Consider the following 17407-nt stretch of genomic DNA (forward strand, 5'->3'; position numbering starts at 1 on the left):
CAAAGCAAAGGCCATTTATCAACAACATCCAAAAACGCCGCCGGCTTCTCTGGGCCCGATATCACCTAAGATGGACTGATGCAAAGTGGAAAAGTGTTCTGTGGTCCGACGAGTCCATATTCCATATTGTTTTTGGAAACTATGGACAATTGTGTCCTCGGGAACAAAGAGGAAAATAACCATCCGGATTGTTATAGGCGCAAAGTTCAAAAGGCAGCATCTGTGATGGTATGGGGGTGTATTAGTGCCCAAGGCATGGGTAACTTACACATCTGCGAAGGCACCATTAATGCTGAAAGGTACATGCAAGTTTTGGAGCAACATATATTGGCATTCAAGCAACGTTATCATGGACGCCCCTGCTTATTTCAGCAAGACAATGAAAAACCACGTGTTACAACAGGATGGCTTCATAGTAAAAGAGTCCTGGCCTGCCTGTAGTCCAGATCTGTCTCCCGTTGAACATTTTGAAGCCTAAAATACGACAGAGACTCCAGACTGTTGAACAACTTAAGCTGTACATCAAGCAGGAATGAGGAAGAATTCCACCTGAAAAGCTTAAAAAATGTGTCTCCTCAGTTGAGTGTTGTTAAAAGAAAAGGTGATGTAAGACAGTGGTGAACATGCCCTTTCCCAACTACTTTGGCACATGTTGCAGCCATGAAATTCTAAGATAACTATTATTTGCAAAAAAATAAATAAAGTTTATGGGTTTGAACATCAAATATGTTGTCTTTGTAGTGGATTCAACTGAATATGGCTTGAAAATGATTTGCAAATCATTGTATTCTGTTTATATTTACATCTAACACAATTTCCCAACTCATATGGAAACGGGGTTTGTAAAAAAAAGAAAAGAAAAATAAGTAAATAAAAATGAAACAGGAACATAAAAAAAAACGATCTAAAAACGATTTTTATTCTGGTCCTGATGCAAAGAAAGCCGATGAATTAAAAAAAAAAAAAAACATACAAGTACTGGCACAGATTTGATGACAAAAAACGTTATGAGGGGGAAAAAAAACTACCGTAACCGACATTAGAAGAACCCCAAAAATGAACATCAAATCTAAAGCAAACTAAATAAATACACCCCCCGGGCGGCAAGGATTTTGAGGGGCGGGAAAGATTGCACAGAATCAAAATGAAGCTATTGCATAAACCACATTCTATTGTTAAATAAATACACGCATCCGTAGTCCCATGTGCACAAATTAAGTTGCTTTCGTCCAATTTTTTTTTCTATTTTTAAACGTCATTCATTTGCTGGAGGCAGCCAGTGATCGCACAAAGGAAGAAGATATCAACAACACCCGGCAACTACAGCAGTACAAAGTTTGGCCGTTTACATTCTCATCATGGAGACTTGAGTGATAACCCTTCCAAGTTTACAAACCTGACCCAAAAAAAGGGTTTCAATCCCTCGACCGAAACGCGATCGAGCTTATTTCGAGCGTACATTTTTTTAAAGAACTTATCATTCATTAGGTGTCAAATCAGCATTACGTATACGTCGTCCTTCATGTGTCATAAGGAAAAGTCATTCGTTGTCTTTTAAGGGAGTTGATTTATCCAGCGAAAAACATCCAGATGTCTTGCAGCAGGGGACTCGCGCGCACGCAGCGTTTCCATAGCAACCCCGCACGGGATGAATGGCCCCGACGGTACGAGAGCGGTCATTTCCAGTCATAGTAGAAGTAAGCCCTAGGATGGAAAAAAAGGAAAGGCAGCGAAAAAGGTAGGAAGTCATGAAGCAAGGCAGTGAGGTGGTCCCGTGTTGGACCCCGGCAAGTAGGGCAAGTAAGGCAAGGCATGAAGGAGCTTTGATTTTGAGTCGTTCGTCCATTTTCTTGGCACGTGATTGTACTTACTTCAGAGTCCACCACTCCAGTTGCTACTAATAGAAGAAGGAGGGGAAAAAGCAAGTAGAAACGCCCCCTATTGGTCAAAAAAGGAAGAAAAAATCCTGACTGGTTTATTTTGGGGTGCCGAGCTTCTTGGGGGTTCCCGGGCGTTTCTGCCAGAAGTAGTTGGGGATGGTGATGGCGTCCACGCTCATGGACATGGTCTTGGACGGGATGGCGGTGAACTGCTTGCGGTCGGAGCTGTACTTGTAGATGGACTCCACCATGTCCAGCGTGATGAGGCGCGGGCCGATGCCGGTCAGGCGAGACAGCTCCTCCGTCTCCGGGTTCATGGTGTAGACCGCCCGGAACTGGCAGCTGGAGTCCCGGAAGAGGATGAGGAAGTGGTTGGCGGCGCTCTTCTCCATTTCCTGAGAGACGGGTTGAGAATGACATCTTGTCAGGGTGGACTTTGATGTCCGATTATGGCTTTTTTGCCATTATTCCCATTTTGTCCAACTCTTAAATACCGATAACAATATACACAGTCTGCGATGAGGTGGCGACTTGTCCAGGGTGTACCCCGCTTTCCGCCCGATTGTAGCTGACATAGGCGCCAGCGCACCCCGCCACCCCAAAAGGGAATAAGCGGTAGAAAAATGGATGGAGGGGCATCACGGTGGCAGAGGGGTTAGTGCGTCTGCCTCACAATACAAAGGTCCTGCAGTCCTGGGTTCAAATCCAGGCTCGGGATCTTTCTGTGTGGAGTTTGCATGTTCTCCCCGTGACTGCGTGGGTTCCCTCCGGGTACTCCGGCTTCCTCCCACTTCCGAAGACATGCACCTGGGGATAGGCCCCTCCCACCTCCAAAGACACGCACCTGGGGATAGGCCCCTCCCACCTCCAAAGACATGCACCTGGGGATAGGCCCCTCCCACCTCCAAAGACATGCACCTGGGGATAGGCCCCTCCCACCTCCAAAGACACGCACCTGGGGAAAGGCCCCTCCCACCTCCGAAGACACGCACCTGGGGATAGGCCCCTCCCACCTCCAAAGACATGCACCTGGGGATAGGCCCCTCCCACCTCCAAAGACATGCACCTGGGGATAGGCCCCTCCCACCTCCAAAGACACGCACCTGGGGATAGGCCCCTCCCACCTCCAAAGACATGCACCTGGGGATAGGCCCTTCCCACCTCCAAAGACATGCATTTGGGGATAGGCCCCTCCCACCTCCAAAGACATGCACCTGGGGATAGGCCCCTCCCACCTCCAAAGACATGCACCTGGGGATAGGCCCCTCCCACTTCCAAAGACATGCACCTGGGGATAGGCCCCTCCCACCTCCAAAGACATGCACCTGGGGATAGGCCCTTCCCACCTCCAAAGACATGCACCTGGGGATAGGCCCCTCCCACCTCCAAAGACATGCATTTGGGGATAGGCCCCTCCCACCTCCAAAGACATGCATTTGGGGATAGGCCCCTCCCACCTCCAAAGACATGCACCTGGGGATAGGCCCCTCCCACCTCCAAAGACATGCATTTGGGGATAGGCCCCTCCCACCTCCAAAGACATGCACTTGGGGATAGGCCCCTCCCACCTCCAAAGACATGCACCTGGGGATAGGCCCCTCCCACCTCCAAAGACATGCACCCGGGGATAGGCCCCTCCCACCTCCAAAGACATGCACCTGGGGATAGGCCCTTCCCACCTCCAAAGACATGCATTTGGGGATAGGCCCCTCCCACCTCCAAAGACATGCACCTGGGGATAGGCCCCTCCCACCTCCAAAGACATGCACCTGGGGATAGGCCCCTCCCACCTCCAAAGACATGCATTTGGGGATAGGCCCCTCCCACCTCCAAAGACATGCATTTGGGGATAGGCCCCTCCCACCTCCAAAGACATGCACCTGGGGATAGGCCCCTCCCACCTCCAAAGACATGCATTTGGGGATAGGCCCCTCCCACCTCCAAAGACATGCACCTGGGGATAGGCCCTTCCCACCTCCAAAGACATGAACCTGGGGATAGGCCCCTCCCACCTCCAAAGACATGCATCTGGGGATAGGCCCCTCCCACCTCCAAAGACATGCACCTGGGGATAGGCCCCTCCCACCTCCAAAGACATGCACCTGGGGATAGGCCCCTCCCACCTCCAAAGACATGCACCTGGGGATAGGCCCTTCCCACCTCCAAAGACATGCATTTGGGGATAGGCCCCTCCCACCTCCAAAGACATGCACCTGGGGATAGGCCCCTCCCACCTCCAAAGACATGCATCTGGGGATAGGCCCCTCCCACCTCCAAAGACATGCACCTGGGGATAGGCCCCTCCCACCTCCAAAGACATGCACCTGGGATAGGCCCCTCCCACCTCCAAAGACATGCATTTGGGGATAGGCCCCTCCCACCTCCAAAGACATGCACCTGGGGATAGGCCCCTCCCACCTCCAAAGACACGTACCTGGGGATATGCCCCTCCCACTTCCAAAGACATGCACCTGGGGATAGGCCCCTCCCACCTCCAAAGACATGCACCTGGGGATAGGCCCCTCCCACCTCCAAAGACACGTACCTGGGGATAGGCCCCTCCCACCTCCAAAGACATGCACCTGGGGATAGGTTGATTGGCAACACTAAATGGTCCCTAGTGTGTGAATGTTGTCTATCTGTGTTGGCCCTGCGATGAGGTGGCGACTTGTCCAGGGTGCACCCCGCTTTCCGCCCGATTGTAGCTGAGATAGGCGCCAGCGCACCCCGCCACCGCAAAAGGGAATAAGCGGTAGAAAAATGGATGGATGGAATATACACAGTGTTGGAATGATCACATTATTATGCCTTATTTTGTTGTGATGCCACGCTGGATGCATTAAAAAATGTAACAAGGTTTTCCAAAATAAATCAACTCAAGTTATGGAAAAAAAAAAGCGAAACATGGCACTGCCATATTTATTATTGAAGTCACAAAGTGCATTTTTTTTTAACATGCCGCTTGGACTTTGGGACATGCTCTCCCTAAGACCCACTACAACTATGGGAAATACTATACTTTGACTTCCACAAAGTGCATTATTTTGTAATTTTTTTCAAACGTGCCTCGAAACAACAGCTACAAAAACAATGAAGGCACGCGGCTTCAGTCCAGAGTATACTAAAATCATAAAGTCAACAATAACATATTCATCCTTTAGTGCAGGGGTCGGGAACCTTTTTGGCTGAGAGAGCCAAAAAGCCAAATATTTTAAAAAGTATTTCCGTAAGAGCCATATAATATTTTTTTTAACACTGAACACAACTAAACACGTGCATTTTTAAGTAAGACCAACATTTCTAGAGTATAATAGGTCTCTTATTCTTTATAATAACATTGTTATTCTGAAGCTAACTGTGGAGGGGGGTGTGGCCTGTGGGCCTGCAGTGAACTGGGGTGTGCCAGGACCGGCCTCTAAATCAGCGACAGGTGCGTAGACGGCCCACCTGGGCCTTGTTATCTAATCACCTGTCATTCTGTTATAAGCAGCAGCCAGGAGGAGAGACGGGGTTGGGGCTGGGGCTGGAGCCAGAGCGCGAGCGAAAACGAAAGAGAAAAATACAATTGCTGGAAAGCAACTGAGGGTCTTATTGGAAAAAAAAATAAATAAATATTGTAACCCTAAAACTCTCATGTCGGTGCTTGGTGGTCTGAAGAACCCCCAGGAGGGCAAGCCCCACACTAACCAATAATAAATAAATAACTTCTTACCATTAACGCAACTTCTTGAACAGGTGCGGTAGAAACGGATGGATGGCTTAAAATCAATCAATCAATCAATCAATGTTTACTTATATAGCCCTAAATCACTAGTGTCTCAAAGGGCTGCACAAACCACCACGACATCCTCGGTAGGCCCACATAAGGGCAAGGAAAACTCACACCCAGTGGGACGTCGGTGACAATGATGACTATGAGAACCTTAGAGAGGAGGAAAGCAATGGATGTCGAGCGGGTCTAACATGATACTGTGAAAGTTCAATCCACAATGGATCCAACACAGTCGCAAGAGTCCAGTCCAAAGCGGGTCCAACTCAGCAGAGAGAGTCCCGTTCACAGCGGAGCCACCAGGAAACCATCCCAAGCGGAGGCGGATCAGCAGCGCAGAGATGTCCCCAGCCGATACACAGGCAAGCAGTACATGGCCACCGGATCGGACCGGACCCCCTCCACAAGGGAGAGTGGGACATAGAAGAAAAAGAAAAAAAACAGCAGATCAACTGGTCTAAAAAGGGAGTCTATTTAAAGGCTACAGCATACAAATGAGTTTTAAGGTGAGACTTAAATGCTTCTACTGAGGTGGCATCTCGAACTGTTACCGGGAGGGCATTCCAGAGTACTGGAGCCCGAACGGAAAACGCTCTATAGCCCGCAGACTTTTTTTGGGCTTTGGGAATCACTAATAAGCCGGAGTCCTTTGAACGCAGATTTCTTGCCGGGACATATGGTACAATACAATCGGCAAGATAGGATGGAGCTAGACCGTGTAGTATTTTATACGTAAGTAGTAAAACCTTAAAGTCACATCTTAAGTGCACAGGAAGCCAGTGCAGGTGAGCCAGTACAGGTATATATGTATGTATATATGTATATAAAGGTATATACAGTATAGGTATATATGTATGTATATATGTATATAAAGGTATATACAGTATAGGTATATATGTATGTATATATGTATATAAAGGTATATACAGTACAGGCGTAATGTGATCAAACTTTCTTGTTCTTGTCAAAAGTCTAGCAGCCGCATTTTGTACCAACTGTAATCTTTTAATGCTAGACATGGGGAGACCCGAAAATAATACGTTACAGTAGTCGAGGCGAGACGTAACAAACGCATGGATAATGATCTCAGCGTCTTTAGTGGACAGAATGGAGCGAATTTTAGCGATATTACGGAGATGAAAGAAGGCCGTTTTAGTAACGCTTTTAATGTGTGCCTCAAAGGAGAGAGTTGGGTCGAAGATAATACCCAGATTCTTTACCGTGTCGCCTTGTTTAATTGTTTGGTTGTCAAATGTTAGAGTTGTATTATTAAATAGAGTTCGGTGTCTAGCAGGACCGATAATCAGCATTTCCGTTTTTTTGGCGTTGAGTTGCAAAAAGTTAGCGGACATCCATTGTTTAATTTCATTAAGACACGCCTCCAGCTGACTACAATCCGGCGTGTTGGTCAGCTTTAGGGGCATGTAGAGTTGGGTGTCATCAGCATAACAGTGAAAGCTAACACCGTATTTGCGTATGATGTCACCTAGCGGCAGCATGTAGATGCTGAAGAGTGCAGGGCCAAGGACCGAACCCTGGGGAACTCCACACGTTACCTTAACGTAGTCCGAGGTCACATTGTTATGGGAGACACACTGCATCCTATCAGTAAGATAAGAGTTAAACCAAGACAGGGCTAAGTCTGACATACCGATTCGTGTTTTGATACGTTCTAATAAAATATTATGATCGACGGTATCGAAAGCAGCGCTAAGATCGAGGAGCAGCAACATAGATGACGCATCAGAATCCATCGTTAGCAATAGATCATTAGTCATTTTTGCGAGGGCTGTCTCCGTCGAGTGATTTGCCCTGAAACCGGATTGAAAGGTTTCACATAGATTGTTAGACGCTAAGTGTTCATTTAACTGCTCCGCAACAATTTTTTCGAGGATTTTTGAAATGGAGGGAAGGTGAGACACCGGTCGGTAGTTTACCATGAGGTCAGGATCGAGGTTAGGTCTTTTAAGAAGAGGATGAATAACCGCTTTTTTGAATGCTAGGGGAACAGTGCCCGAGGAAAGTGATAAGTTTATAATATTTAGCACTGATGGACCTAATAATACAAAGAGCTCCTTGATCAGTTTCCCAGGAAGAGGGTCAAGTAAACATGTTGTTTGTTTTATTCCATTTACACGTTGTAACAATTCCTCTAATGTTATTTCCTCAAAACGAGAGAAACTATTTTGGAGGGCAGTATCCGCCGTATATACAATCGTGTCAGTGTTAATAGAACCCCGTTGTAGCTGGGACGCATTGTCTTTAATCTCCTTTCTAATGACTTCAATTTTCTTACTAAAGAATTGCATAAAGTCATCAGCTGAGTGGGTGGAGCTACTGGAAGGAGTCCCTTGTTGGGTTAGCGATGCTACCGTACTAAACAAAAATTTAGGATCGTTTTTATTACGGTGGATGAGATTTGAGTAATAATTAGCTTTAGCTAAGGTAAGCATGCGTTTATAAGTTATTAAACCATCACTAAATGCTTGATGGTGCACCTCAAGTTTAGTCGTGCGCCATTTGCGTTCCAGCTTTCTGCATAATAATTTCTGAGCTCTAGTTTCTTCTGTAAACCACGGGGTGCGCTTTTTTGGAGCCTTTTTTAACTTTAGCGGTGCTATGTTATCAATGGTTTCGCGCAGGGCGTCGTTAAAATTGTTAGTGAGGTTATCAATAGAGCCCACATACTTTGGGAATGGTGCCATTACCGAGGGCAGTAGGTCAGCAAGAGTTGTCGTTGTGGCCGTATTAATGTTGCGGCTGCTATAGCAGTTATTATTATTATTAGTTTGACGAACATGCGTCTGAACCTCGAATTTTATAAGGTAATGATCGGACAATACTTTAGTATACGGGAGTATCGTAACTTTGGAAGCGGTGATCCCCTTGACAAGCACTAGGTCTATCGTATTACCGTTGCGATGCGTGGGTTCATTTATTATTTGTGTGAGACCACAGCTATCAATTATACTCTGGAGCGCTACGCACGGTGGGTCCGATGGGGTATTCATGTGGATATTAAAGTCCCCCATTATGATTATATTATCGGCGTGTGTCACTAGATCAGCAACGAACTCTGAGAATTCATTGATGAAGTCCGAACAGGGCCCTGGGGGGCGGTAGATAACAGCCAGGTGTAGAGGCAGCGGTGTGACAGACCTCATAGTAAGCACCTCAAACGATTTATATTTATTATTTATGTTAGGACTAAGGTTAAAGTTTTCGTTGTATATTAGTGCGACCCCCCCACCCCTTTTAAGCGGACGGGCAATATGCGCATGTGTAAAGTTAGGAGGACATGCCTCATTTAGCGCAAAAAAGTCGTTTGGTTTAAGCCAGGTTTCGCTGAGACCGATGACGTTAAGATTGTTGTCTCTGATAATATCATTAACTAACAACGTTTTGGGAGACAATGATCTTATGTTTAAAAAACCTACATTATAGGTAGTGGGCTGTTTTAGGGAATTTTTGATCAAATTATCCGTAGTAGCAATATTAATAATGTTGTGTTTATTATGCATGAGAATGTTTTATATTTTGAACGTTATTTTTAACACTGTGATTACAAGTGGAATTATTCATTATTTATCGTGTTAAGCAATGTCAGCTCAGAGTTATCCGAGAGCCGGATGCAGTCATCAAAAGAGCCACAACTGGCTCGCGAGCCATAGGTTCCCTACCCCTGCTTTAGTGCAAGACTGCCTGGCATACTGTATAACAGGAAATTATAAACCGGGCTCAATCTGCCCTGCTCTAACGTATTTGTATAGGTAACAAAAAATGTTCTGCAAGCTGGTGGTGAGTGCTTGAAGTGGCCTCGCAGTCAGCCAGAGCTTCTGAAATTTTGGGAGGGGTGGATTTTGTTGTAGTTTTGTTTTTCCAACTGTGTTGGTACTACTTTTTTTCGCTGTTTGCTTTTCATCCATCGTGTATTTCCATATGATTCTCGAAGAGGTGGGAGATCAAAAGGAAGACTTCTTGGTTCCTCCTCACATAACCAACTTTTTGCAGTCATTGCAAATTGCCAGTTTCTTTTTTTATCCGTCAGAGACACTTTAAAATAATCCAAAACCGTAAACATGGTTTCGTTAGTTAGTCACCGAGCGAGCTGGCTTGTTAGCCACGGCTACAGCACCGGCAACAACACACTCTTGTTGTCGTTATGGTCCGCTGGCGGCGGTTTGATGAGGTCATCAAGAGTCGCAAGTAAAATTCTAAAATAATTTTTGGCTTTCATGGCTCTCTCGGCCAAAAAGGTTCCCGACCCCTGTGTGTCATAAAGTCAACAATAACATAGTCCTCCTTTAGTGCAAGACTGCCTGGCATACTGTATAACAGGAAATTATAAACCGGGCTAAATCTGCCCTGCTCTAACGTATTTGTATAGGTAACAAAAAATGTTCTGCAAGCTGGTGGTGAGTGCTTGAAGTGGCCTCGCAGTCAGCCAGAGCTTCTGAAATGCTGCGTTGAGACGGGTGGTACTACTTTTTTTCGCTGTTTGCTTTTCATCCATCGTGTATTTCCATATGATTCTCACAGAGGTGGGAGATCAAATTGCTCGTATTAAAAGGAAGACTTCTTGGTTCCTCCTCACACAACCAACTTTTTGCAGTCATTGCAAATTGCCAGTTTTTTTTATCCGTCAGAGACACTTTAAAATAATCCAAAACCGTAGACATGGTGTCGTTAGTCAGTCACCGAGCGAGCTGGCTTGTTAGCCACGGCTACAGCACCGGCAACAACACACTCTTGTCGTGGTTATGCTCCGCTGGCGGCGGTTTGATGAGGTCATCAAGAGTCGCAAGTAAAATTCTAAAATAATTTTTGGCTTTCATGGCTCTCTCGGCCAAAAAGGTTCCCGACCCTTGTGTGTCATAAAGTCAACAATAACATAGTCCTCCTTTAGTGCAAGACTGCCTGGCATACTGTATAACAGGCAATTATAAACTGGGCTAAATCTGCCCTGCTCTAACGTATTTGTATAGGTAACAAAAAATGTTCTGCAAGCTGGTGGTGAGTGCTTGAAGTGGCCTGGCAGTCAGCCAGAGCTTCTGAAATGCTGCGTTGAGACGGGTGGTACTACTTATTTTCGCTGTTTGCTTTTCATCCATCGTGTATTTCCATATGATTCTCGAAGAGCTGGGAGATCAAATTGCTCGTATTAAAAGGAAGACTTCTTGGTTCCTCCTCACACAACCAACTTTTTGCAGTCATTGCAAATTGCCAGTTTTTTTTTTATCCGTCAGAGACACTTTAAAATAATCCAAAACCGTAGACATGGTGTCGCTAGTCAGTCACAGAGCGAGCTGGCTTGTTAGCCACGACTACAGCACCGGCAACAACACACTCTTGTCGTTGTTATGCTCCGCTGGCGGCGGTTTGATGAGGTCATCAAGAGTCGCAAGTAAAATTCTCACGCTGCAGTCGTGTGTGGGAGACGCAACTGCTCGGTACTTCTCCCTACGTCCGCGGCGTTTCAAAATGTCATAAATTTACATTTTTGAAACAGACCGATAATTTCCGATAGTACATTTTAAACCTTTTATCGGCCGATAATATCGGCAGTCCGATACTATCGGACATCTCTAAGCTTGTATAGCTAGAGTGGCCGTGCCAGCAACTTGAGGGTTCCAAGTTCGATCCCCGCTTCCGCCATCCTAGTCACTGCCTTTGTGTCCTTGGGCAAGACACTTTACCCACCTGCTCTCAGTTCCACCCACACTGGTTTAAATGTAACTTAGATATTGGGTTTCACTATGTAAAAGCGCTTTGAGTCACTAGAGAAAAGCGCTATATAAATATTATTCACTTTACTTCCGTCGGGCTCACCTCCACGATCTTGTTTTTCTGCGGCTCGTTGACTTTGCCGGCCAGACAGCAGCGTGTGATGGCGTTGTGGATGATGAACTTGTTGGACTTGAAGCTGGGCTCCTTATATAGCTTTGGTCCTGCAAAAAAAAAGCAAGAAAAGTAAGTGATCCAAGTACCTTCTTTTAAGTACATAACTCCACATGTGTTCATTCATAGTTTTGATGCCTTAAGTGACAATCTACAATGTAAATAGTCATGAAAATAAAGAGAACACATTGAATAAGAAGGTGTGTCTAAACCTTTGGATTTTACTATTTATACTTATTTCTATTTAACATTTACTAACACATTTGAAAACACACAACGTATCAAAATTGGTACTGTCCAGTATACCGTATTTCCTTGAATAATTAATTTAAAACCTCTTCTCACTCCGGCGCTTACCAAAGGCATGCGGTTAATTTAGGCCTGCGCATATAAATTTGAGTGTGATGTAAGGATATCATCATGGAAAGCAAATTAAACAAAAAAAACCGTTATTATGGTCTTACTTTTACTAATAAATGAAGTCCATGCGCAGCTCCTTCTGATCAAAAGCACCGATAACTTGTTTATAGAAGTCTTCCTTATCTTTCTTCAGTTTTAAAAGTCTCTCTGTCTCGATGGAGATCTTCCTTTATTACCTCCTGCTTCGATTGAAAGTCCAGTTTAGAAAGCTGTTTTATTTTAGATATGTAATCCTCCATGTTAAAAGTGCAAATAAACGATGGCTGCTCACTCTTGCTGCTTGTTGTCTCTTCTTCTGCAGCCGAGTAGCCGCAAGAAGGATCACTAGCGCCCTCTACCACCAGGAGGCGGGAGTCATTTAATGACTCATATTTGACACACGCAGCTACGGTATATTAATAAAACATAGCTGCTCACTGTTCTTTTTAGCATATTCAATAGCTTGGACCTTAAATCCTACTGAATAGCTCTTAATCTTCTTCCCTTTATGCGATTCCAAAATAATTGAAATCAGCCTCCTCCATTTTGAAAATGATGACAGGTGAAGTGCCACTCGTGACGTGACGAGTTTGACCCGGTGGAAATTGTAGACATGCGCTAATAAAAACAATATTTTGCGAAACAAGTTTGACCCGGCAGTAATTCTAGGCAGGCGCATACTACATACCCGGCGGCAATTCAAGGAAATACGGTAGTGAATTATGTGAAGTGAATTATATTTATATAGCGCTTTTCTCTAGTGACTCAAAGCGCTTTACATAGTGAAACCCAATATCTAAGTTACATTTGAACCAGCGTGGGTGGCACTGGGAGCAGGTGGGTAAAGTGTCTTGCCCAGGGACACAACGGCAGTGACTAGGATGGCGGAAGCGGGAATCGAACCTGCAACCCTCAAGTTGCTGGCACGGCCGCTCTACCAACCGAGCTATACCGTCCCGGTAGGTAAATTTCCCAGGTATCCGGAATTGTTACCGTATTGATCACCGATCCCTAGTGGCTTCGTTGACAATTAGTTACAACTAAGCTCGTCAACAAGCGATGTGGTTCATTCAGGAAAACCCCGCCCCCAAGTGTTTTGGAGGAGAATTCCACAAAAGTCAAGCCAGAAAAAAAATATAAAAAGGATCAAAGCAAATGGTTGTCCTACCAACCTGTGTACTCTGGGATGGAAGCGGTAGAGGAGACGGTGGATCCGTTCTCCCAGTCTCCGTTGTGGGCACTCATTCGTCCCGGTGACATGAGGCGGGAAGGCGAGTGGGAGCGACTGTTTGGAGTAAAAAAAAATACATTTTCGTCCACGTCTCTAGACCTTCGGTTGAAGAATGACGGCTCTGTGTTACCTGGTAGACCTCCTGACAGTCAGGCCTCCAGAGTCATTGGCCATGGAGGACAGGTTCATGGTGGAGTGCGAGTAGACTTTATTCAGCCTGCCGCCTAAAAAATAAGAAGGCGGGCATTTTGGCCATGTTTGGAAATAGACGTGTGCAGTTATTTACCCAAAAGGCCTTTAACGGGGCTGTGCGCCAGGGCCGAGTCGTCCCGGAACACGGTCTTGGGTCTCTGTTTCTTCACCCCGCGCACCGTGGTGGGTTTCTGCCTCAGCACCTTGTCCAGATCCTCCATGATCTTCAGCTGATGCCTGCGCTCGTACTCCTGCCGAGTGAACTCTCCTCTGCGCTGGGGCGTTCTCTCTGCCGGGGGGGTCCCCGGTGCCGGAGGGGTCCCGGGGGTGTGCGGTTGGTCCTCGCTCTTATTGCCCCAGCCTTCAATGACCATCCACTGAGGTTTGCTGTGGTACAGGTAAGCCGGTGAGGAAACTGGTGTGTGATTGCGCAAAAGTCTTTGGATCAACTCTCACTTTGATTCTCTTTCCTGCTCCAGTCTGCGTCTCCGCATCTCCTCCGTTCTTTTCTGCTGTTTCTCTAGCAATGCGGCTCTTTTCAGAGCCATCTCATCCTCCGGTCGCTCCTTGGCATCCTGGCAACAAGATACAGTACGTTAACGTATCCCAGTTCCAGGATTCGTAATTCTCTTAGAAACTGAGGGATCCCCAACCAAACTGCACAAGCACACAACAAACATAAGAAGTTTGGTCTTAAGAAAACCAAACATCTTACCTTGAAGAAAAATCCAACCCCTCCTCCTTTGGTCTCTGGCTCGGTCGTGTCACTCATGGAGTCTGAGAAAGGATCGGGTATTTGGTCCTCTTCCTCCTCTCCGTCCCCTTGCAGAGAAGACAGCGAGATCTCAATCAGGCTACTCCGCTTTCCGTTCACAGCCCCTGCAGGGGCGGCATCGCTCTCAAAGGAGCACTCTGACGGGGCGCCAGAACTGCAGCCCTCGCCTGCCGGCCCCTCCTTCCGAGCCGCGTGGCCTCGCGAGGACCTGTGCTCAATGTCGAATATACTTTCATAGTCAATGGAGCCCACTTCGGAGAGGGTGTCAATTGCGGGCGGACGGGGAGTCTGGGAGGGTGTCGTCATGGGGGTGAGTGTCACTGAGGAATCGGGCGTCCCCGCCAAAGAGCGGAGGGCGTCGAAGCTCTCAGAGTCGCCGATGGTAAACGAGGAAGAAGTATGGATTTGAGTTTGCGAGGGGTTCACGCGGCGGAGGTGGGGGATGCGGTCCACACTCTGCGGCGCCGTAATGGCCCTCGACATGGCCGGGAACTTTGGGTTTGAGTGGCGACTTTGTTTGGGGCTCTTAGGGGGCACTGACTGGGTTCTACGATGGACCACTTGGGGAGACTTCGGAGGAGTGATGTGGTTCGTGAGCCTGCGGGATGGCGAAGGGGTTGTTGAATTTAAGTCCCGAGTGGATTCCCGTGAGTAGCGGGCAGGGGATGGGGTCGGGGTGGAGGTCTTGGGGCTGGGCGGAACGACCCAGGATTTGTTGCTGGAAGCTTTCTTCTGAATGAGTTGGTTCTGCTGCACGGTGAGTCGCTGCATGTCACTCTGCAGAGAACTCAGGGCTGCAGTCAGCTTGGAGACGGCATTGTTGTAGTCTCCAAGCGGTGCCGCTTTTTCACCCTTCTCTGCTGGCGTACTGGCCTTCTCCTTGGTGGGTCCACCTTGACTTTTGTCTTTCACAGAGGGTTCTCCTCTTTCCATAGTAGTCAGCCGCTCCTCCAGAGTCAACCGAGCGAGGTCTTCCTCCGTTGAGGAGGGGCTGAATTGACCTCCTTCGGCCTCGCCGTCGTCCTGCCGCTGCTCCTTCTTCAACTGCAGGAAAGCGCTCTTGCCCAACCGTTGCCGGTGCTTTGCGAAGATGCCCTCGATGCGCTTCTTCTGGGCTTCGATCGCTCGCCGCTTTTCCTCGAGACGAACCCCGAGCTGGGACATCTCGTTATTGAGCTGTGGGCTGGTGCTTTCTTCGGACTTGATCTCCCAGGAGGTGGATTGGGGTATAGTTGGGTCGCTGACTTTGCGAGAATCTTCGCTTTGCTTCTTCTTGCGCTCCGCGAAGCTGGTCATCTTCACGCCGCTGTCCGACCCCTCCTTACTGCTGCGTCTATCTGCGTGTGCGCCAGCAGGAGTGCTAGGAGTGGACTGAGCCCGGGGGGTGTCTTCCGACGCGTCCGAGTCCACGCTGCCGTCTCTTAAGACCGAGTCGTCGTCTCTTGAGCATTCAGAAGCGTTTCTAGTCCGAGTGGGGTCTTTGGACTCTCTCGCAGGCCGGTGAAGCATTCCTGAACGCGTCGGAGCAGACGAGCTGACGGACGGCAAGTTGGCGTGGTGTCTCGAGCTAGCCGGGTCGTCTGGGGAGTGCAGGTAGAAGCCGTCAGGAGCGCCGTCAGGATGCAAGCGAGGCTCCATCTTACTTTCATTGTGAATAATCTGCAGGGCCTCTTCGATGGTCGGCAGCTCTCCGGTTTCAGTCGGGGAGACGCCGTTCTCCATTACTACAGGATGACTGGGACTCTGTGTGGACCAGGAGGCTCTGTGGACGCCGTTGGAAGCAGGTGGCGTGCCGAGGTCCACCGGAGGACTAAACGTGGCCCGTGTCGTGTTATGATTGGACGGGTGAAGCTGGTCCGAGCTCACAGAGCGGGTCATCACAGGGTTGCCCATCACGATGTCCACGTCGCTGTCCAGGCCGAAAGGGATGCTGAAGGACACGGCCGACAGGGGCCTGATGAAACCAATCAGAAAGTGTAAGTAGAAGAACGCATCAAGCGTGGTGACGTAGCGGCGAGTACACACCTGTGTTTCTTAGTCCAAGACTTTCCGACTCCTTCTAAATGAGACATTGAGGTAGACTGATTCAAAGACCCTAGGTACAGTGAGACACAGGACTGTAAAGGCATGCACTGGACAATAACTCAGATATGTAACACTTGTGAGCAGTAGTGTTGTCCCGATACCAATATTTTGCTACCGAAATGTATTTCGATACTTTTCTGTACTTTTCTTCATAAAGGGGACCACGAAAAATGGTATTATTGGCTTTACTTTAACAAACAATCTTACGGTACTTTAAAGGCCTACTAAGGCCTACCGGTTTAGTTGACAAAAAAGCAATTTAAAATTTCGGGCCGAAATATCCTGCTGAAACGTCTCGATAAGATGACGGGTGACGTCTCGGATTGTCGAGGACATTTTGTTCCAGCATCATTCCCAGCTATAAGTCGTCTGTTTTCATCGCGAAATTCCACAGTATTCCGGACATCTGTGTTGCTGAATCTTTTGCAATTTGTTCAATAAAAAATGGAGACATCAAAGAAGAAAGCTGTAAGTAGGCCGGCTTTAGCAACACAAACACAGCCGGTGTTTCATTGTTTACATTCCCGAAAGATGACAGTCAAGCTTTACTATGGAACAGAGCGGTCAAGCGAACACGGTTGGATTAGACCACACACACAAAGTACAGTGTATTATGCAGCGGTCATTTTGAAAGATAGTGTTTCGAAGAGGGTCCCTTGCGGAGGGCAGAGATGGGCATCGCCGCCACCCGTCGACTGGTGCTGAAGGAAGGTGGGGGTCCGACCTTCAGGTTGTACAAGTACGACCATATAATCGCACTAAAACACTAGTAACACAATGAGCAGATAAGGGATTTTCCAGAATTATCCGAGTAAATTTGTCTAATAACATCTGAATCGCTCCCATTGTATAGTCTTTTTATTTTATTTTATTTTTTTCCTAGTCTAGACTGGACTCTCACTATAATGTTAGATCCACTATGGACTGGACTCTCACTATTGTGTTGGATTCACTATGGACTGGACTCTCACAATATTATGTCAGATCCACTATGGACTGGACTCTCACTATTATGTCAGGTCCACTATGGACTGGACTCTCAATATTATGTTAGGTCCACTATGGACTGGACTCTCAATATTATGTTAGGTCCACTATGGACTGGACTCTCAATATTATGTTAGGTCCACTATGGACTGGACTCTCAATATTATGTTAGGTCCACTATGGACTGGACT

At 47.2% G+C, this 17407-nt stretch overlaps 1 protein-coding gene across 1 annotated transcript in view; it reads right to left on the minus strand.

The window, feature by feature from the left end:
- Window positions 1-898: 898 nt before the first annotated feature.
- The window catches only part of camsap3 (calmodulin regulated spectrin-associated protein family, member 3), a 111646-nt gene continuing 95137 nt past the window's right edge, over window positions 899-17407 (minus strand). The window contains exons 10-17 of the mRNA XM_061905230.1: window positions 16170-16239; window positions 14085-16098; window positions 13826-13944; window positions 13464-13756; window positions 13308-13401; window positions 13119-13231; window positions 11479-11597; window positions 899-2275 (exon numbers count right to left, since the gene is read on the minus strand). Of these exons, the coding sequence (XP_061761214.1) occupies window positions 1976-2275; window positions 11479-11597; window positions 13119-13231; window positions 13308-13401; window positions 13464-13756; window positions 13826-13944; window positions 14085-16098; window positions 16170-16239 (3122 nt within the window). The 3' untranslated portion in view covers window positions 899-1975. The remainder of the gene's footprint in view (window positions 2276-11478; window positions 11598-13118; window positions 13232-13307; window positions 13402-13463; window positions 13757-13825; window positions 13945-14084; window positions 16099-16169; window positions 16240-17407) is intronic.

The sequence above is a fragment of the Nerophis ophidion genome, linkage group LG07 (assembly GCF_033978795.1).
Source record: "Nerophis ophidion isolate RoL-2023_Sa linkage group LG07, RoL_Noph_v1.0, whole genome shotgun sequence".
In the NCBI taxonomy this organism is placed as follows: Eukaryota; Metazoa; Chordata; class Actinopteri; order Syngnathiformes; family Syngnathidae; genus Nerophis; species Nerophis ophidion.